Source organism: Aotus nancymaae, unplaced genomic scaffold (genome assembly GCF_030222135.1).
Source record: "Aotus nancymaae isolate 86718 unplaced genomic scaffold, 86718_ANA_hifiasm-v0.15.2.pri h1tg000043l, whole genome shotgun sequence".
Lineage (NCBI taxonomy): Eukaryota > Metazoa > Chordata > Mammalia > Primates > Aotidae > Aotus > Aotus nancymaae.
Window position 1 is genome coordinate 1,462,163 of NW_026988457.1, and position 22,301 is coordinate 1,484,463.

Below are 22,301 nucleotides of genomic sequence, written 5' to 3' on the forward strand. Positions count from 1 at the left end.
TATAAGTTCTTTAGTGGGTGATTCCTGACGTTTTGGCGCACCCACTACACTGCCCCAATGTGTAGTCTTTCCTCCCTCACTCACCTCCCACCTATTCCCCCAAGTCCCCAAAGTCCACTGTATCATTCTATGCCTTTGTATCCTCATAGCTTAGCTCCCAATTATGAGCGACGGTATACGATGATCAGTTTTCCATTCCCAAGTTACTTCACTTAGAATAATGGTCTCCAGCTTCATCCACGTTGCTGCAAATGCCATTATTTCATTCCTTTTTAAGGCTGATTAGTATTCCATAGTATGTTTGTACCACATTTTCTTTATCCACTTGTTAATTGATGGGTATTTGGGCTGATTCCATATTTTTGCCATTGTGAATTGTGCTGCTGTAAAGGTGCATGTGCAATTATCTTTTTTGTATGATGGCTTCTTTTCCTCTGGGTAGATACCCGGTAGTGCAATTGCTGGATCAAATGGTAGTTCTACTTTTAGTTCTTTAGAGAGTTGTCACACTGTTTTCCATAGTGGTTTACACTAGTTTACACTCCTACCAGCAGTATACAAATGTTCCCTTTTCAACACATCCACACCAAGATCTATTATTTTTTTATTGTTTGATTATGGCCATTCTTGCAGGAGTAAGGCGGTATTGCATTGTGGTTTTGATTTGCATCTCCCTGATAATTCGTGATGACGAGCATTTTTTCATATGTTTGTTGGCTATTTGTATATTTGAGAACTGAGAACTGTCTATTCATGTCTTTAGCCCACTTTTTCATGGGATTATTTGGGGTTTTTTCTTGCTGATTTGAGTTCCTCATAGATTCTGGATATTAGTCCTTTGTCAGATGCACAGTTTGTGAAGATTTTCTCCCACCCTGTGGGCTGTTTACTCTGCTGATCATTGCTTTTACTGTGCAGAAGCTTTTTAGTTTAATTAAGTCCCAGCAATTTCTGTTTTTATTGCATTTGCTTTTGGGTTTGTGGTCATAAGATCCTTGTCTACTTCAGTGTCTAGAAGGGTTTTTCTGATGTTATCTTCTAGAATTTTTGAGATTTCAGGTCTTAGATTTAAGTCTTTGATTCATCTTGAGTTGATTTTTATATAAGGTGAGAGATGAGGATCCAGTTTCATTCTTCTGCATGTGGCTTGCCAATTACCCTAGCACCATTTGTTTAATAGTGTGTCCTTTCTCCACTTTATGTTTTTGCTTGCATCGTTGAAGATCAGTTGGCTGTAGGTATTTGGCTTTATTTCAAAGTTCAGCTGGAAGTTTCTTTCTCCCTGTGATTATTCCCCAATTCTGCTGGCAGCGCTCCCCAAGAACCCCTGAGAGACAAAGTCAGACATGGCTTCCCTGGGGTCCGAGAGGGCCCACAGGACTCTTCCCACTGCTTCCTCTACCCCTTCCTCTACCCCTATATTTTGCTCAGCTCTCTAAATTTGTCTTAGCTCCCAAGAAGGTCAAATCCTTCTCCCGTGATCTGGTTCTTCAGGTTCGCCAGTGAGGATGTGTGTATCAGAGCAGACATCTCCCCTTTCACACTTTGGACACTTGTAGTTTCTCAGCTGTGTCATGGAGCCTGCAACAACAAGCCAACTCTTTCAAAGGGTCTGTGGATTCTCTCCGCTTTCCTGGTGTGTTCCTCAGTAGTTCTTGGAGCAAACGTTCACAGTGTGTCTCCATAAGCTGCTCTGTCCATCTGAGCAGGAGCTGCAAGTTAGTTCTGCCTCCTGTCTGCCATTTTCCCTCACTTTCTGATTTCTATCCTGATTATTATTTTTCTTCTGTTTATACTGGGTTTAATTAGCTGATGTCATTAGTTGGAGGTCTTTCTTTAATTATTTGTGCATTTAGTATAATAAATTTCTCTGTATGTGTTGCTTTAGTTATAGTCCACATTGGGTTTTCATCTTCATGGGGTTCAAAATATTTTCAAATGTCCCCTTTTGATTTTCTTTTTCTTTTTTTTTCCTTGTTTTTTTTTTTTTTTTTTTTTTTTTTGAGATGGAGTCTTGCTCTGTTGCCCCAATTGCAGTACAGTGGTGTGGTCTCGGCTCACTGCAAACTCCATCTCCTGGGTTCAAGCGATTTTTCTGCCTCAGCCTCCCAAGAAGCTGGGACTACAGGTGCGTGCCACCATGCCAGCTAATTTTTGTATTTTTAGTAGAGACAGGGTTTCACCATACTGGCCAGGCTGGTCTCGAACTCCTGACCTCGTGATCTGACTGCCTTGGCCTCCCAAAGTGCTGAGATGACAGACGTGAGCCACCGTGCCCGAACAATTTCTTCTTTTATCCATGATTATTTGGAAGTGTATTGTTTAGTTTACACATATTTGGGGACCTCCCAGGGATCTTTCTATTACTGATCTCTAATTTGTAATTCTGATGTGGTTTTAGAACACACTTTGAATGATTAAAAAAGAAAACTTATTCCTCTCCTCACAATACCTCTGACACCACATGTGTGGGATTTCCACCCCAAGCACTTCTCCACTTCTCTGTGGACACCAACTGAGTGTCCTACAATTTGATTCAAGTATAATGCTAATTACTCAGAGTTAACACAGACCACACAGGTTAAGAACTCAGTCTCGCAAGACTGCCCCTCACTTTAGATGCCAACTACAAGTAGCAGTGTGTATGTTACCCACACTTCTGTCTGACTTGGCTACAAATTAGAGGTTCTCACAATCTTCTCCTTAAGTTGAATAATTTGTTATAACAGCTCACAGAACTCAGTGGAACATACTACTTCCATTTACCAGTTTATTATAAAAGATATGATAAAGGATACAGATAAACAGTTAGATGAAGAGGTACATAGAGTCAGGCCCAGAGGTATCCCAAGTGCAGGAGCTTGTGTCCCCACGGAGAGGGGCTGCTGTTCACAACAGACAGGGGGTGCCCTCTTGACAACTAGATGCATTCACCAACCCAGAAGCCCTCCAAATTGTATGCTTGAGGAATTTTTATAAGGCTTCATCACACAGGCATGGCTGATTATTAACTCAGTCTCCAGCCCCTCTTCTTTCTCCCGGAGGAAGGGGAGAGAGAGAGCTGAAAGTTCCAAGCTTCTAATCGTTGCTTGGTCTTTCTAGTGACCAACCCCTATCCCGAAACTATCCAGGAGCCACCAAGAGAGTCTCTCATCAGGGCAAATGATGCTTCTGTCACCCAGGAAATTCCAAGGGATTTAGGAGTTCCATGTCAGAAACTGGGATCAAAACCAAATATTAGAACAAAAGATTGTTCTAGCACCCATATCATTCAGGAAATTAGAAGGGTTTTAGGAGCTCTGTGTCAGAAATTGGGGGCAGAGATCAGATATATATTTCTTATTATGTCACAGATGACTTGAATCCTTTTAAATTTATCGAGACTTGGTTTATGACGCACAACAAGGTCTATCTTGGTAAACGTTTCATGCACGCATAAAAACGGTGTCTACTCTGCTGTTTCTATGTGGAGTGTTCTACAAATGTCATAGGTCAGGTTGGTTGATAGCACTGTCAAGTATTCGACACCCTTACTGATTTTCTGTCTGCATGTTCTATCAGTAGCTGAGAGAGGGCCTCAAATCTCAGAGTATAACTGTAGACTTGTCTGTTTCCTTTGTCAAATTTCTCAGCATTTCCTCCATTTATTCTGAAGCTCTATAAGGCATATAAAGTTTTAGTTTATCATTTCGATGAGTCAGCCACTTTATCATTATGAAATGAACGTCTTTATCCCTGGTAATATTCCTTTCCTTGAAATCTACTTTTTTCATTGTTAATAGAGCCACTGTAGCTTTCTCTTACTTTCAGCAAGGTATAATCTTTCCACACTAACCTCTTCATCTATTTGTCTATTTATTTTTAAGAAGGTTTCTTGTAGCCCACATATAATTAGACCTTACATTTTTATCCAATCTGAAATCTCTGCCTTTCATATACATTTGATGTTATTACTGATTTGAGATTAAATCTACCATCTTGCCTTATTTTCTATTCAACACATGTGTTCTTTCTTTTCCCTCTTTTACTGCCTTCTTTTGGCATTAAATAGTATTTTATCATTCCATTTATCTCCTTTGTTCGTGTATTAGCTATGTGTCTCTTATTTTTGTGTCCTTGGTGGTTGTTTTAGGTTTCCTAATATTGATATAGGTCTTTAGCTTTTAGCATTCTAGCTTCGAGTGATACTACATCACTCTGTGTATGGTGCAAGAATCTTACAACAGTGCATTTCCATCTCTCTCCTGGAATTTGTGCTGTTGTGATGAGATATTTTACTTCTACATACATTATGAACCTATACTACATTGTTGCTATTATTGATTGTCAACACTCAGTTTTTCTAAAAAGAAATTTAAATAAGAAAAAGTCTTTTGAGTTACTCATTTAATTGCCGTTGTTAGTACTCTTCATTTCTTTGTGTAGATCTGCATTTCTAGCTGGTATCATTTTTCTTCTGCCTGAAGGACTTCCTTTAACATTTATTGTAGTGGAGGTTTGCTGGTGTTGAATTCTTTTGGTTTTTGTTCACCTGTACTTTTGATAAATATTTTTACTTTCTTCAGATTCCAAGTTGGCATTTTTTTTCTTTAAATACTTAAAGATGCTGTTCCAATGATTTCTAGCTTGAATAATTTCTAGTGGAAAATCTACTGTTATTCTTATCTTTGGGTCTTTGTACACAATGTATTTTTTTTTTCTCTCGCTGCTTTAAAGATGTTCTCTTTATCATTGGTTTTGAGCAGTTTGATTACGATATGCCTTGATATTGTTTTCTTCATGTTTTTGTGCTTGAACTTCGTTGAGATTCTTAGATCTGTTTTTATATGATTTTCATCAAATTTGGGGTGTTTTTGCCCATTGTTTCTTCAAATATTTTCAGTCCTGATTGTTCCTCATCAGAGACTCCAATTATACATATAGCAGGCCTCCTGAAGTTGCTCCACAGCTCCTGTTCAAAGTGATATTCTGTTCATTTCTTCGGGTATTTCTTCTCTCTCTTTCATTGTGGTTAGTTTCTCCTGCTTTATCCTTACTACTTTTCCTTTCCCTTTCTTTTTCTTAAAATAACATTTATTTACCAACTCCCAATTCTGTAAGTGAGACATCCAGATGTGGCTTAACTTGTATTCTCTGCTCCAATTATCACAAGGCTGATATGAAGATGTTAGCCAGGCTGAGTTCTTGACCGGAGGCTTTGGAGAAATATTTGCCTTTAAAGTGATTTACATTGTTGGTAGAACCTAGCTCATGTGCTCGTAGTACTAGAGTCCTTGTTTTCTTGCTGGCTATCAGTCAGGGACCACCTTCAGCTCATAGGGCCACACACATTCCTTGCTATGTGCCCCACCTTTATCTTCAAAGCAGTAATCGTGTGTTGAATCCTTCTCAAACTTCAAATCTCTGACATGCTACTCTATGACCAGCTGGAGAAACCTCTGCTTTTAGTAGACTTACTTGATCAGGCCAGGCTTACCCAAGATAATCTTCCTCTTAATGCATAATATAAGATAGTCATGAGAGTGGTATCTCATCATGTTCCTGGGTTGTTATGCAGTTGTTTTAGTCCACTTGGGCTGCCATAACAAATACCATAGATTGGGTGACTTAGATAACAGAATTTTTTTCCCTCATGATTCTGGAGGCCGAGAAATCCAAGATCAGGGTGCTGGCTGGTTCAGTTTCTGGTGAGGGTCCTCTTCTTTGTTTGCAGATGGATGCATTTTTGCTGTCACCTGACATAGGGGAGAGATAGATTATTTCTCTCATATTTCTTCTTATAAAAGCACTAATCCCATTCATGAGGGCACCACTCTCAGGACCTAATCACCTCCCAAAGTCTCCACTTACAGATGTCATCACATTGGGAATTATCGCTTCCAAATATAAATCTTGAGAGAACACAAACATTCAGTTTCTAGCAGCAGGGTATGTACATGAAGGGGCAAATATTGAGGGCAAGTGTAGGGTCTTGTCACCACAGGTGGATTTCAAGCCCTGAAGAATGGCAACCTGGTAATGCTACATCTGGGAGGGACAGTTTTTCTTTTTCCAAGCTCTTCATTTCTTTTTGATGGTGATGCTTCTTTTTACAGATTACTGAATACCAAATAAAATCAGCTGAAATGGTTAGTGCCTCCTTCAAGCCTTTGGACTTTCAAATGACTTCTGGCCTAGGAGAAGCTTTCTAGGTGGCACATTTAAGAGAGTTTCTCTCCCCTGCTGGGCTGTAAATTGAACTATGGCAGGAACTGTATTTTCTGTCATCTCTCCCATCCCCAAAACAAAACATGCCAGAGCAACAAACATCTGCTGACCCTCATATTTCTGACATATCTTTCTCCCCATCTGGACAGCCAGGCTTGAAAAACAATTGTTTATATTCCCCATCTCGTTCTTCTTGCTTTGCTTACAAATGACTACCTGCTGCCATCTAGACACCCCACTATTCTACTACAAAGGCCACTACTGACATCTTGATTAGTAAGTTTTTGTTTGTTTGTTTGTTTGTTTGTTTGAGACAGGGTCTCTTTCTGTTACCCAGGCTAGAGTGCAGTGGCATGGTGTTAGCTCACTTCAGCCTTGACCTCCCAGACTCAAGCAATCCTCCCACCTCAGCCTTCCAAGCAGCTGGGACTATAGTCATGCACCACCACACCTGGATAATTTTGTTTATTTTTTTTTAGAGATGAGGTCTCTCTATGTTGCCCAGGCTGGTCTTGAACTTCTGAGCTCAAGCCATTGTCCCAACTTGTTCTCTCAAAGTGCTGGGATTACAGGCATGAGTGAGCCACTATGCCTGACCTTAGTAAGTCTTAATAGATATGTCCTGTTCCTTATCTTAGCACTGGCATTTGACATTATTGATTACTCCTTTCTTTCTGAAACTTGTTCCTTCCTTTGCTTCTTTGAACAACCCCACCCACCTGTCTCTTCTTGCATGCATCTGCAAATGTTGGTTCTTAGTTGCCTTCACTAGAAACCCTTCCCCTGCATTTTATAAATCTTGCTAAATGGTATTGGCAGAAAATAGACTGAACTGAGTTAAATCCTGATTTGGTGAATGCTGTATGACCTTTGGGAAATTATACAACCTCTCTGAGCCTCAGTTTCTTCTTCTGTGAAATGGAGATTATACCCATGCTACAGGGTTATGGTGAAGGTGAGTGATGATGCATGTAAAGCACCAACACATCAGAGTGCTCAGTCTTCCATAGCTCCAGCCTTCCTGATAGCAGAGACTGTATCTTAAAGATAGGATATTCTGATGCATCGGTTTTGACACCAGCATTTTGATAAAATGGCAGCCAAATATCCCCATGTTCAAATGGGCCTATCAAAATATCCTTATTGAGTTTTTAAAAATTAGTTGAGCTATAATTCATATACCATAAAATTTGCACTTTTAAAATGTACATTTCAGTGATACCTGGAAACCACTAGTCTACTTTTTTGTTTTATGGATTTAATCTACTCTGAAAGTTTCATATAAATGGATTCATATGCTTTGAGGCTTTCTGTGTCTGTTTCTTTCACTTAGTAAAATGTTTGTAACATTCATCCATACATCAGTATTTTATTTCTTTTGATGGCGGAATAATATTCTGTTGTACAGATGTAAAACAATTTGTTTATCGATGCATGAATTGCTGGACATTTTGATCATTTCCACTTTTTGCCTACTATCATTAATGCTGCTATGAAAATTTGTGTCACTGATCTTTTCTTATTCAGTATCTAATCTACTCTTAATCCCTTTCAGTGTATTTTTCATCTGACATTGGAATTTTTTTCTCTATAGTTCTGATTTAGGTCTTTTTTATCTTCCTTGTCTTACTTGACATGTTAAGTTTTTCCTCTAGCTTCTTGAACATGTGAAATATAGTTATTGTAACTGTTTAACTGTCCCTGTCTAGTAATTCTATCATCTGTGTCATTTATTGGTCAATTTCAGTTGACTGCATCTTCTTATTATGGGTTGTACAACCCTGCTTGTTTGCATGCCAGAGAATTTTTTTTTTAGATGGCAGGCATTGTGAATTTTTTTTGAGTATTGGATATATTTTTATTGCCATATTATTTTTTTGAGACATGGTCTCACTCTGTTGCTTATCACTGCAGTGGCAAGATGATGGCTCACTGCAGCCTCAACTTCCCTGGCTCAAATGATCCTCCCACCACAGTATCCCAAGTAAGTAGGACTACAGGTACACACTACCACACTTGGCTAGTTTTTTTAAAGAGACAGGGTCTTACGATATTGTCCAGGCTGATCTCAAACCCATGGACTCAAGCAATCATCCTGCCTCAGCCTCCCAAAGTGCTTAGATTACAGGTGCACACCACCACACACAGCTACTTTTTGTATTTTTTTATAGAGGTGGGGTCTTGCTGTGTTGCCCAGACAGATCTCTAACTCCTGGGCTCAAGTAATCTACCCATCTCAGCCTCCCAAAGTGCTGGGATTACAGGCATGAGCCACCATGCCTAGCCCCCATAGTATTCTTGAGCTTTTTGCTGGAGTAAAGTTATGTAGTCAGAAAGAGTCTGATCATTCTGGATTTTGCTTTTTAGCCTTATTAGGCATGTACAGATCAGCAGTTCTTCCAGGCTAGTTTTTCAGCACTACTGAGCAAAACCCTTCTGAGTGCTCTACCTGATGCCCCATGAATTATGAGGTGTTTCATGCTGGCTGCTGGGAATAGGAACTATTTGTGGCCTTTAGTGAACTCTAAGTATTATCCCACTAGTCCTTCACAGGGTTCTGTCCCCAGCCTGAGATTCTCTCCACAGGCAGGCATGTACTGATCAGAACCTGGCTAAAAATTCAAGGTCACTCCTCAGATCTTCAGATTTCTCTCCCTGGAGCTCAACCCTCTCTGGTACCCTACCTTGTAAGCTCTAACTCCTGACCTCCCTCAGTCTCCAGATCCACTTTCTCAACTCAGAGAAACCTCCAGGCTCCACCTGAGTCCCCTGATTCCCTGCACCACAGCTTGAAAAGTCATGTGGTCAATGAGATTAAGCAACTATAGGCTCACTTTGTTTTCTGACTCTCAGGGCTCACTGTGCTTCATTGCCTAAAGTTTAATGTCTTGAAAATCATTTTCTTGTATATTTGGGGTATTTTTTTTTTTTTCTAATTTCAGGTGAAAGGGTAAGTGTGATCTCACTTACTTCATCTTGGCCGGAAGTAGCTATATTTGAATGTAAAAATGTGGCAACTGCTGTAACACTATTAAGCCATTGTTTTTCACCCTTGGAGAAAAAAGGGATTCCGATTTACCTTGATAAATAGCACCTGTACTTCTTGTAAATAACAGTAAGTTTCCTAAAGATGAAAATACTGTATGCCATGTTTTATCTTGTCTAGCGAGTGGGTTACATGAACAAAGTGTTTATTATTGGATCTGGAAACTCTGATTGTAGCTTCCTGTTTTTTCTGTTCTTCTTTACATCAAAATACAAAAGAATCTGCTCCTGCCTTGGGATGGAAAATATAAACCCCTTCTTTCTACGGGGCATACTCATGGGATGGCCTGGTGTTGCCCAAATTTGTAATTCCTGCCCCCATCTGTACTTAGGACTGGCTAAAAGGAAATCTCCACCCCCACACCATCAGCTCAGCCTCTCCCCACCACCAGCCCAGCCTCTCCCCACCACCAGCCCACCCCAGGCAAGCCATTGCCAGTACTAAGTAGGAAAATGTCTGAAATAAATAAATAAAGCCTGTCCAAGTCCACGAAGAACTCAGCACATGTACTCCCTAGGGTGTCCTGCTCTCCGTAACGCAGCTGACCAAACCCATGAAGTGCTTTGTCTTCAAGTGGGAAGCTATCAAAGTTTTGTCCTATAATTATTTGCCTTCTTGTTTATGGTGTGAAGGTCATGGGCCATCTCTGATGTTATAAATATGCAGGTTCCCATGCTGCACTATCTGTTACTATGTCAGTTAAGCTTTCCAGCTTTAAAATTAAACCAAGCTTCTCCATCCATTACAATCCTCTGGATAGGGACTGGATGGCTGCTGATGAATTTTTAATATTTTCTTTCCATTTTCCAGGGCCGTGTCCTCTCCAGTGCTCAGCCTTTGCACGCAATGCTTAGCCTTAGCACGCAAACTGTTTGCATTCACCTTTGTGCTGTGTAAGGTCACCAGCTTCTCCCTAGAGGCCTCACAGTTGCCAGCAGCCACTGAGATTCAGCATGGATTCTATCCTACCCTAACAGTTATGTAGCCAGTAGGACGGCTACAAAGAAATTATGATTGGGGTAAGATTTAGATGGCAGGACAGTGTTCTAGATTTAGAGTATGCCCCTAAACCAGAGAGATCTGTCAGAGATGTTGTAGAGTACCTCAGCAATGTGCTTAAGTGATAAGAGCCCTGGGCAAGTCAGCCAGAAGACCAAGAGCCCGGCTTGACCTGGCCCCTACGGGCACAATGGATTGCCTGAGGACAAGGGCTGGGCTTTATTTCTTTTCATTTCCCACTGTGCTTTGCACAGTCTTATTCACAGAGTAAGTGCTCAATAAAAGGTGTCAAATGTTTTGGTCACCAAAAACCACATGAGATGAAATATGCATGTGAAGTCAGCTTTGTGTGGAGGTCATGAGAAAACACTAATCTAGGTATTTCTGCTTGTATATTTCATACAGAAAAGTAGAGCCAGTCAGTGAAAAACTGGTGATTCTACTCTGTTTTCCCTTCATTTAAAGATTCTGAAACCATTGATAAGCCCTGTGTTGAAGGCCTCTATTCACTAATATCCATTTCCTAGTTCACAAGTGTGGAAATCAGAAAGACATTGTAGGAGACCAGAGCTTTGCTTCTTTGGAAAGAGTCTAAGTAGATTCTGGCTGCCTGCACAGTGAGGTCAGTGGCATGCCTGCCTGCTTCGCTGCTTTCAACCTTAGAGTACTCCAGCATCAATAGAAATACTGCAAGGAGCAAGGAAGGGGGTGATAATAAAACACTCCAGCATCTCAGAGTATCATGGGGGAACATGACATGTCCCTCCTTTGAAGCCTGCACGGCAGCTCTTCCTGAGAAACACGATGGGGAAGAGGTCAGGAGTGGGTCACTACTGCGCCAACACTACTTCCTATCCTTGGCCCACCATGTTCCCTGTGAGCTGCCTGTGACCACCACCCTCCAGAAGTTTGCCATCTAATTATCCCATGAGCCTGGTAATTCCTAAGGAGATGTGCATTTTAGCTTCACTATGTACTGGCTCTTGAGAGAAAAATGAGAAGCAAACACCTGTTCTGAAACAGATGAAGCTGGCTGTGTCAGTGATCTTCATTCAACATAACTTCTCTGTCCCCAAGGAGGTGGTGACCCTGAGCTGCAATCTTTATGCACCACCCTGGGGACGGTCTGACATATGGGTGGACAGGAAAGGAGGTGACAGACAGTACATCGGGGAATCAGCTATAGAAGTCGTAACAAAGATCAACAGCACGAGAAAGAATACTGTTTCTAGCGAAAACAAAAGACTGCCACTGAGAGTACTATGATTATTTGTCCTAGGCAAAGTCACATGGCGTATATTTAGAGAATGGCTGGACCCTTTTCAACTAAAAGCAATAGAGAATTCTACAACCAACCTTGTTTCTCAGCTTTTCCTTCCTAACGTATGGTGCTGGAGCCTTGATCTGCGCTCTGACAGTGATTGAGTGCCACTGGTCCTGAACCAGGATTGGTTTCATAAGGTAGTTTGGTGTCACAAAGCGACTAAACTTCCACTTGGTATGTTGATCCCAAAAGTTGGCGTTGTCAGGGGAGCCTGTCTTAGCTCAGAACGCCGGTTGTCTGCTGGCCCCAGAATAGGTGAGCTTTTTGCACTGCTGTTCAGTAGAACACCAGAGTTTTGAATAGGTGAGTAAAAGCAATATAATAATAATGACACCAGCATCAAAGTAAGTGCCAAGAATAGAATTTCACTGAATCATTTTATATTGTTCATTTACCATTGAGTATAATTTCTAACATGATAATGATGATGATGATGATGATGATATTATTATTATTATTAAAGGTGGTAGTTCTTAGGAGCTGTCCCACCCAGAAATAAATCTAACAGCCAAAAATACATGACTGTATGAGCACCTGCTAACGTCCCTGAGCTCAGAGGTGACTCTCTGTACCAGAGGTTACAATTAGCTCTAATTCACTGAGCTGGAAATATGTTTCATTATTTCCTTTAGGTTTCTGAAAGAAGTGCCTTCTATTGTAACAGTGTCAGGCACCTGGTACCTTCAACAAATTAATTAAAGCACTGAAGTGTTTTTTAAAATCACCAGCTACAGCAGTAAAATGGCAAACAGTAATTGTGGGGGAAAAAAATATCTGTCTTTGGTCTTCGGCTGTGTCTTAGAGTTTAATGCAGGCTATCAAATCTCTCACCTTTCGTTGCTGATGTTTAGTTGGTAGTCGTCTTTGTTTTGTTTTCAGCACTGAGAATGTTGAGAGAAAGTACATAGGCAGGTTGATTTGCCTGCAAAAAGCGAGTTTTCTGGAATATTATGTACTGTGCTATCATAAAAACAGTTTCTACGAAGCAGTGATTTCACATTCTGCTATTCCATTAAGTCAGAATAATTTAAGATATGCCATATGTGAGATTACATGGCAATCTCTGATGATTTTTTAAGAGGAGGAGGAATTAATTAAAATTAGAATGGCTACCCTTACATTAACCACCTGAAGCATTTAGATCAATTAACCACTTTTCCCCTTAAAAGATGAGGCTGCAGACCAGGTGCGGTGGCTCACGCCTATAATCCCAGCACTTTGGGAGGCCGAGGCAGGTGGATCACGAGGTCAAGAGATCGAGACCATCCTGGTCAACAAGGTGAAACCCCGTCTCCACTAAAAATACAAAAATTAGCTGGGTATGGTGGCACATGCCTGTAGTCCCAGCTACTTGGGAGGCTGAGGCAGGAGAATTGCTTGAACCCAGGAGGCGGAGGTTGCAGTGAGCTGAGATCGCGCCATTGCACTCCAGCCTGGGTAACAAGAGCGAAACTCCGTCTCAAAAAAAAAAAAAAAAAAAAAAAAGATGAGGCTGCTTGCATATTCACAAGCCCATGGCTCTACCTTGTCTCAGTATACCAGGTACTGAAGGGGCTACCATTTTCTGGTTTGTTTTATATGTTGCTTCCTGGTATCTTGGAGAGGAATAAAGGACAAGAGGAAGAAAACATTTGAAACATTAGTGGATTTATGATTGTGTTGATCAGTGTCCATGTCATGTCCTCTGGAGTGTGACCTACTAGAGTGAAGGAAAGAATGTGCCTTTTCGATGTAAGCCCATTGTCAGTGGCAGGGCTTCTATACTGCCTGTGGGTGCTGGGTCTGTCTGCACCTCCCACAGAGAGACCCGAGGAAGATGCCTGCCCACCCGCAGGTCTTGGACTGTGTTGGAGTGCTTTGGACCGTGGGGGATTGCTTTCCTCTGTGCTGTTTTTGGGGACCTTGACTTTTCATTTTCTGGGCTTCAACCTAAAAATCACCTCTCCTTAGCCCCCCTAGCTCCATCCTCAACCCCAGGCAGAGCTCCTTGCCCCTCTCCTGTGGCTCCACAGGCCCTCACATTCACCTGGAAGGAGCTGAGTCGCAGAGGGCTTTGCAGGCCATGGTAAAGTGTGTGGACTTTCTTTTTACTGTGAGAGAAAGTGAGCAGAGGAGTCCACACAGGTCATCACTTGCCTCACGTGTGCAAAAGTCATCCTGGCTGTGGCGTAGTGAAGGAGGAGAGGAAGCAGAGCTTCCATCAGAGAGTAGCAGATGATGGTGGCTCAGACTACACCTTTAGCCGTGGAGGAGGCCTCCAGTCACACTGGAGGGATATGTAGCAGGAGACCTCACAAGACCTTGGTGCTGTAGGAATTTAAAGTCAGGAGTCGCTAGAGCCGAGGTGATCAGGGCTGTGACTTGGATTTGACATTGAAGAAAAGGGTCACTAGAGCAGCCTCTAAAGCAAAGAAAGGGGCATCGAGGTGGTATTCTCTGGTGCCCAATTAAAAGGTTGCTAGATGATTATAAGTCTGACTTCTATCTGGATTGATTGATTTCCCATTAGACATTTTCAAAGAGCAATCTCCTTTAAGAAAAAAAAAATGCTTCCGTCTCTCCAAGCAAGCCTAGAGGAAGTGTCAGAAGCTGGAAGGAATTTGGCAATTTTGTCTATTATCCTTTTTCCAAGCATGAAACCTTCCGCTTACAACCACATTAATGGAACAGTAGTTTTAGTTCCTGTCCGTTTTTTCTTTTCAGTCCTTAGAAACGACAAACCTTGGGCAATTTCTTCTCTACCACTTGCTCTTGAAGAACTCCTTGTGTAATAAGAAGCCGTTGTCACACGTGTGCTGAGTGTTTTTTCACAAGTGACTGAGGTTCGGTTTTCTTTTTCACAGGATACCCAAAGCAGAGGACCGCGGCGGCTCGAAATGGGTTTCCACCCAAGCCGGACCCGCAGGCCCGTGAGGCCGAGCGGCAGCTGGTGCAGCGGCTGAAGGAGCGGTGCGAGCGGCAGGCCGGGCAGCTGGGCGTCGCGCAGCGGGAGCTGAAGCGGGCTGTCTGCGGCTTCGATGCCCTCGCCGTGGCCACGCAGCACTTCTTTAGAAAGGTGAGGCGCCGTTTGGTGAAGATCCAAGGGCATTTTGGTTGGGGGAGAGGGTGGTGATGGTGACGGTGTTGGACCCGAGCGAGTCAAGGAATGCACCGCACTCTGAGAATGAATTATGAGTCCTTTATTATGCCAGCGACCGAGAAGTGGCTAACGCCCAAAATTCTCTCGGCCCCTAAGAAAAAGTTAGGTGGTCTTTTATACCCTAGTTTTAAAAGGGAGGGGGAACTTAGCTGAAGCAAACTTTTCACAGAAGCAGAGTAAGCAAAAAGTGAAAAGGTAAACTAGTACATGAGAAGTAAAACAGTGCCAGGTGCGAGGGTAAAGCTGTCATGAAAGACATACAACTTATAGATAATGGGGGCTCTGGGCGCTCGACAGCACCTGCATTCCCAGGCTCTGCTGGTACCACTTAACTCGGCCTCTTATCAGCAAATGCGTTCCTGGAGGTGCCCAGTGCCAGCCCGCCCCAGCTACATACTATAGTTACATACTTAATGCTGGGAAGATAACTAACATGAAGAAGCTAAGATGGAGTCTGCCTGGCTCAAGGAGCTAACATAAAGCCTGAATAGCTTTTAGTCTGAGAAAGGGAGAGTTAGTTTTAGCTGGCAAAAAGCAGGTTATCACAACGGTTCTTTGTGTGTGTTGCTGTTTTGGGTTTGAGTTTTGATCAGAGTGGAGTTCGGATTTTCAGGAGTTCAGGCAGAATCTCCTGAGGCAACCCATCATGTTTTCGGAGCCACGTTTATCCTTAGGTGTGAAAGAAATGACTCTGGGAAGAATCATTAATAATCTTCATTCCAAAAGAGGAAATTATTTAAAAAGAAATGAAAGGATATACAGGACCATTTTTGAATGTGAGATCTTTGAAGCAATGGAGCATGTGGTTCTTTGCATTTTCGAGGGGAGATGGTCACTTTCTGCCATTTCTGCTCACAGCACATCAAAGGGAGACGGGGCCACAGTACCGTGCACCTCGGCTGTTGGTGGGCAATGGAACGTGTGTGGCCTGGGACTCTTCTCAGGGCCATGCTCATAGTTCCCAGAGCAGCATGGACTGAGGTTCAGATTCTCCCTGCACCCTCAATTGCTCTGAAAATGCAGGGGGGTGGTTTCTTCTCAGCAAATGTCTGTATCTCTTAGGGCTGTGTGCGCACTGAATCTGTTATTAACCATGGAGCAGTTAAGCTTCCCAGCCTCTCCCCAGGGAACAGAAGTGGGAGCCTAGTGTCCCACTGCATTTGTGCTCCACCTTGAAGTCGCCAAGGCATGCTTGGGGGAGAAAGAGCACAAACATTATAAATGCACATTTCTGAGATTCATATGTGGACCTTCTGATAGCTATACATGGGAGGAAGTAAAACTGCTGAATATATACTCTCCGTATAAGAAAGTGAGCTAACAAAATAGCTGGCCAATTTGAAAAGAAAAGCAGAAGAATGTGAAGTGGCTCCACGTCCCTGGCAGCTTTTTTTTTTTTTTTTTTTTTGCCTTTTGTGCCATCCTGCACCTTCCCCTCTACTCCAGTATAGAAGCTTGAGCTGCTTTTTGTTGTTGTTGTTGTTATTTTTGTTTGTTTGTGTAAAGCTTTCAACAGAAAGAGCCATTTATCAATCTGTTGTGGAAATAAATGATAAGATGAAGGGATGGCCATGAAATTTCCATTTTACCAATAGCCTCCTTCTCAGCTAGAACTTTAACCCAGCTGGAAATGGCCAATGTGAATTTCATACCTTCCTTTCTGGTTTAGTAATGATGCATGAAGTGACCTCATAAACTTGCATAAAGTGCCCGAACACCCACCTCTGTAAATTAAAGTTACAAATACATCTTCAAGAAGCCCAAGAGGACTGACTGGCCATGGTCAAGATGAGCAATTTCGTAGTAAGGGAAAATGATTTGTCATATTTCCCATGACTGTCAAGTTGTACACAAAGATGAAAACAGGGCTTCAAACTTCTTGAAGTTCAGTGATCTTGTTTATATAGTCACGCTGCCTGCTCTGGGAATCTGCCTTCCGTACATCATCCACAGAGTCAGCACAAGCCCTTTATAAAGGTTTCATATGATGGACAAAACAATAGATATTGATATAACATATTGATAATATGTTTGTTGCAGAAGTTGGAGCTTTTTTTTTTTTTTTTGAGACAGAGTCTTGCTCTGTCACCAGGCACCAGGCTAGAGTGCAGTGGCATGATCTCGGCTCACCACAACCTCCGCCTCCCAAGTTCAAGCAATTCTCCTGCCTCAGCCTCCCGAGTAGCTGGGACTATAGGCACATGCCACCACGCCCAGTTAATTTTTGTATTTTTTAGTAGAGAGGGGGTTTCACCATGTTGGCCAGGATGGCTTCCATCTCTTGACCTCGTGATCTGCCCACCTTGGCCTCCCAAGGTGCTGGGATTACAGGCATGAGCCACCATGCCTGGCCAGAAGTTGGAGCTTTTAGGCTCCACTTTTGGGATCATGGCAGGGGAGAGGGTAACTGTGCCAAAATTAGGGGGCAACTCCCTGTAGTTATGCACCTCCATGCTCCAGGAGAATTCCTTGTTGGCCTGCAGACCATGTGTTTTACTTCTCTGTAGCATGCACGTGGCTGTCAAATCAAAGACCAGTAGTGTCTGGCAGGTGATTTGCAGGCGTCTCCATCGGACCTCCCTGCTACTACAGCTGCACTTGGCATGACATTTCAGCAAGATGGATGGTGGACATGAATTTCATTTTCTTTCCAGTAAATCATAACCAGTAAACTCCACGTAAGCTTCAAAAATGACTGTGGCATTTCACCTCCCACACAATGTGTTTTTTTCTCTGTCTTTCTGATCTCTACGCTGTCTTTCTCTCTCCCTCCAGATAAATGCCAGAAGAAAAAATAGAAGATAAAATGTTTTTTAAAAAAATAAAAAGTCTTAATTGAGCATAATCAGTGGCTTTTATGCAGGCCTTCATGTGTGCCATGTAGTTTAAGGTGATGGATTTGAGAATTTGCTAGTAATACCGAATTAGACCAGGAGGTGTGGCATGGGGTGGAAAACCTGGGAGAATAGAGGCAAAGCAGCCTTGGAACCTTCAACAATGGAGCCCTCTGAAGTTACCCAGGCAGGAGAACCCAAGGTGCCCCGTGTCACACTTGTGGGAAACCCATGCACTAATATTGTGAATGAGATTTGGTCCAAGCCGAGCATGGCAGCTTTGAGGAAGCATGACCCATGTAGCCTGAAAATGCACAGTCTCTTTACTCTACTGGTTAGAAGGCCCTGCCAGAATTACATCCTGTAAGGAATGCACATGTGTCTTTTGCACACTGAAGCATATTCATCTGCAAAGCATGCTCTGGTGGAGAGAGGGCACAGTGCTAACCCAGAGTCAGTTCCATCTCTGCCTCCATCCAGTGGTGAGACCTTGAGTAAGTTCCTGCCCCTCTGTGCACTTCGTCATCATCACCAGTAGGAATAACATCCCTGTCCTTGCTCTACTTCCCCCCAGCTGAGTCACCACTGATCAATTAGCTTTGAGTCTCAGTTTTCTACATTTAAAATGAGATTCATAGAATTCATTATAACTCTTCACAAAGTCATTGTGAGAATGTAGTGAATTAACGTGCAAAGGCGGTTTGTAGAAATGGGTCTCGCTATGTTTCCTGGGATGGTCTCAACTCCTGGCCTCAAGCGATCTTCCTGCCTCAGCCTCCTAAAGCACTGGGATTACAGGCGTGAGCCACTATGCCCAGATGGCAAAGGCCCTTTTTAGACAGATATTCAATCAAGCATTCTTTTCTGAATACAACGAAATCTGCCAAGATCTACCTCAAGGATTTTACTCTCAAGTGAGATAAAGTGAAAACACAGTCAAAGCCACTGGTATTTCATTCTATATGTCCATAAAGGGCTTAGCCTGGAATGTACTTTAAAAATAATTTTAGAAATAATTTTCAGTGGCCAGGCTGCTTGAGCCTGGCCAACATGTTGAAACCCCATCTCTATCAAAAATTTTAAAAAAATACTAAAAAAAAAAAAAAAATACAGCCTAGTGTGGTGGCATGTGCTTGTAATCCCAGCTACTTGGGAAGCTGAGGCAGGAAAATTGCTTGAACCCAAGAGGCAGAGGTTGCAGTGAGCCCAGATTGCACCACTGTACTCCAGCCTTGGTGACAGAGGGAGACTCCATCTCAAAAAACAATTTTTTAAATTAAAGTGAAAATAATTTTCTAGTATAACTCTTCAGTTGCTGCTATATATTTTTTCCTGAATGTGCTGATGCCATTAATTTAAGTATGTGTTGGAAGTAAGTTTCACCACTAGAAAAAAAAAAAATTCAAAGCCCAGATAAGAATCTCCCTTCTCTTCCCTGTGCTTTACAGCTCCTGGCAGAGTGGCTGTGAAAGTTGTCAGCTCTGACACAGCCTCAGCCCAGCGTTGAGGGATTCTGAGATGCCACACTTCGGTACCAACACCAGCTTCATGCTTGTGCCGCTTGCAGGCAGCTCTGCCCCTGCAGCAAGGCATGTTCTTCACCACAGGCCAAACAGATCTCCTAAATCCATGCTCCCAGACCCCCAAGTGGTGTAGTAATGAGTGTGACTCTCAGGGACTCACGCTTCTCAGGGTCAGGTTGAATGGTGTGACAGTGCTCTTGCTGTGTGGTTCCCCAGAATGCTACTCTTTAGCATCCCCTGGTGGCTCATCGGAGAAACAGTCCACACGATGGTCCTCACCCTGCAGCATGGAATTGTATATACATTACCTTTGAGGGTACATGTATTTTCATGTTACTTTTAATAAGATTTGTTAAACTTATTCACTATTTTTCATATCCTTTTCTTTTCTTGTTAACTTTGTGAATGTGACAGTAGATGATGGTTTTGAATTTTTTTTACATGCTATTAAATAGTTTAGGCATAAAAGACATGCAAATGAATATGTCAAGCATTTTTGGACTTTCTAAGCTTACTAAAAAATTAATAATGGACCAACCTTCTTCTTTCCAAAGTGTGTATGTGTGTGTGTGTGTGTGTGTGTGTATAATGGCTTTTATTATTTGACCTTTTATCTAAAAATTTTTTTAATATACAGTAGTGGAAGAATACAACCTAAATACCCATAATCCATATTTAACATTTATTAACATTTTGTCATATTTGCTTTATCTATGTCTTGTTGTTAGTTAGAAGTATGTATTTTTTTATATATTTTATATATTTGAATGTCAACCTTTCACCTTCAGTTCACATATATTAATAGACGATCTTTAGCAACTCTGCCTCTACCATATGGGTGGGTAGGTAGGGAGGGTTCCAAAGAGTAAGAGTAGAACTTCTAAATAACAATAGAACTCTTATTTATTGACCATCTACCATGTTCTGGGCACTTAATAGACATTATTTTAACCCTCACAACAACCATAGCTATTGCAAATGCTAACCTCCTATGACACTTGGGGAAACTGAGGCTTGGGGAGATTGCATAGTCCTCTGAAGACAACATAATTTGAAAGTGACAGAGCCAAGATGCAAATACAGGCCAGGCCACACCCAAACCCATGTTTTTCCGTTATTGGGATACTTCTCCCTCTCCTCACAATCATCAAGGTGCTTTTGTTGTTGTCGTGGGAGGAAAGCACAATTGCAAAACAGGGGAAGCAATAATCTAAAAGTTAAACACACAGAAAATGGCCTCATGGATTAAGATGTTGCCATAAAAAAAAATGCTATGTGCTCAAGTGGAAGCCTCATCATTGTAAATGGGAAGGAGACTTGGAAGAGCAAGATCAAGAGAAGAGCAGAGTGTGGGGTGAGCAAAGAGGACGACAGAGCGTATTGAGAGGAGAACACCCAACACCTGCGGTCTGCAGAGTGGCCCCCCTGCCTGCGTATCTTTAAGGCCTTGGTAAAGTAGTTAATGGCTTCTGAATGCAGATCTAGGCACTGGGGAACTCTTTTTTAAAATGCAATGATTCCTCGAGCATGGATTGCAAGCTCCTCATAGTGAAGCTGGCCCCAGCTCATCTTGAGTGCTCTGTAACCAACACCTGTATGGGTTTGTGGGGCAGGGCAGGATGTATGTTAAAGGGGAGGAGAGAAGAGATGGAGGTAGATTGCTAGCTTTATCTATTTAATGCATTTAGATTTTAAATTCAGGGATTCATCAGAATGAATGTGGCCCTTGAGCTCCAAAAGCAGTAGAGAAGCTATTACATCCACCAGCCAAAGGACTTCACATTTCAGAGATTTTTCCACCGAGCAGAGCTCTCAGAGCAGTAATTATACCTGATCAGAATGGAAAACAGTAAGCTCTTTGTTGCTTCCTGAATCCAAAGCATGGTCATTTAAACATAGTGTTTTGTGCCTCTCCCACTTATAAACGATACTCTGCGATTATCTTCTCTTCCCTTAATTTTATCTTGAATAACCAAAGGCTTAAAGAAAATGTGAGCACTTAGGTGGCATTTCTGACAGTTATTCAGCATGTAACACAGTAGAGAGTATTAGTGAAGTGGTAAATTCAAGGTAAATTCATGGTTCCTATCGTTGTTGTTCTGAAAGAATGTTATGTGTCACAAAAATAAGTGCTCCCACAGTGCTTTGCTAAAAGAACCATGAATGTCTGTCTGCTTTTACTTGTAGCACTTCAGCTAAAGGAATTTTTTATTTTTAGCACAATCCCTAAACATCAAAATATTCCCAATATCAAGGGATAGAATCCCCCAGCTATGCCATGCAGCCCTTAGAAGTAATAAGAACCCTTGGCCTGTGGTGTCAATCATACAAAACATCATGGTCAGTGGAAAATAGAACTCAAAATTGCAAAGTTGTCTCAATATTCATGGGAAGTCCTTGGTACTGAAGCCTGATAAAACCCAACTCTATTGATGATAATATAAATTTCACAATAAAGTGCAATAAGATGAGAATAGATCCCCAACCAAGGTAAAAACTAATTCCCCCATTCAGTTTATCTCACTCGTGCTTTGTCATCAATGTATTTTTTTTTTTGTTTTGAGTTTTTTTTTTTTTTTTGTAATTAAATGACACTCTTTTGAAGGCAGATAGGTGTCATGGGAGAAGAAAGATGAATTTCAGCCCCTCCTTTGCAGAAGAGGCCTGAGGCTTTCCCCAAACCTGATGAATAGTTGGTTAAAACTGGTCTGTAGTAAAAGTGCATGCCTTTAAGATATTCTGGGATGCGGAATTCACCATAGCCTTCCTGCAGGCCAGAGAGGCCATGGAGCAAATGGGACATACACTCCGAGCATACCACCCAACTTTTCTGGACCCATGACCTCTGGCAGATACCAGAGTCTTCACTGAAATGTCACTGGCAACCTAATTTGAAAATAAGTGCTGTAAACTCCCCTCCAACTAAACACAAGTAAAAGCAATGACAATATTCCCAAAATAATTACTCCCTAACAAGAGGAGATGTGGTGTCTCAGCCCCAGAACCTCTTTCCTGTGAGAGATGAGTTTATTAACTTTCCTAGACCTGAGTTTTTCTAGAAAATGGAGTTACAAAGGGTCCAATTTCAAGGAAAAGACTAGAATGAAGGGGCTCTCAGGGTGAGGGTCTGTGATTTCATTCAGTGTCTCTGACTCTGTGGGGTGTTCTATTAGTCTCTTTTCATACTGCTGATAAAGATGTACTTGAGACTGGGCAATTTACAAAAGAA

General features: G+C 42.0%; 1 protein-coding gene across 5 annotated transcripts in view; it reads left to right on the forward strand.

Annotated features, from left to right (window-relative positions):
• The window catches only part of MTUS2 (microtubule associated scaffold protein 2), a 797,713-nt gene that overhangs the window by 641,940 nt on the left and 133,472 nt on the right, over positions 1-22,301 (forward strand). For all 5 annotated transcript variants that reach the window (XM_064361726.1, XM_064361722.1, XM_064361724.1 and 2 more), the window contains one exon: positions 14,420-14,631. In XM_064361726.1, the coding sequence (XP_064217796.1) occupies positions 14,420-14,631 (212 nt within the window). The remainder of the gene's footprint in view (positions 1-14,419; positions 14,632-22,301) is intronic.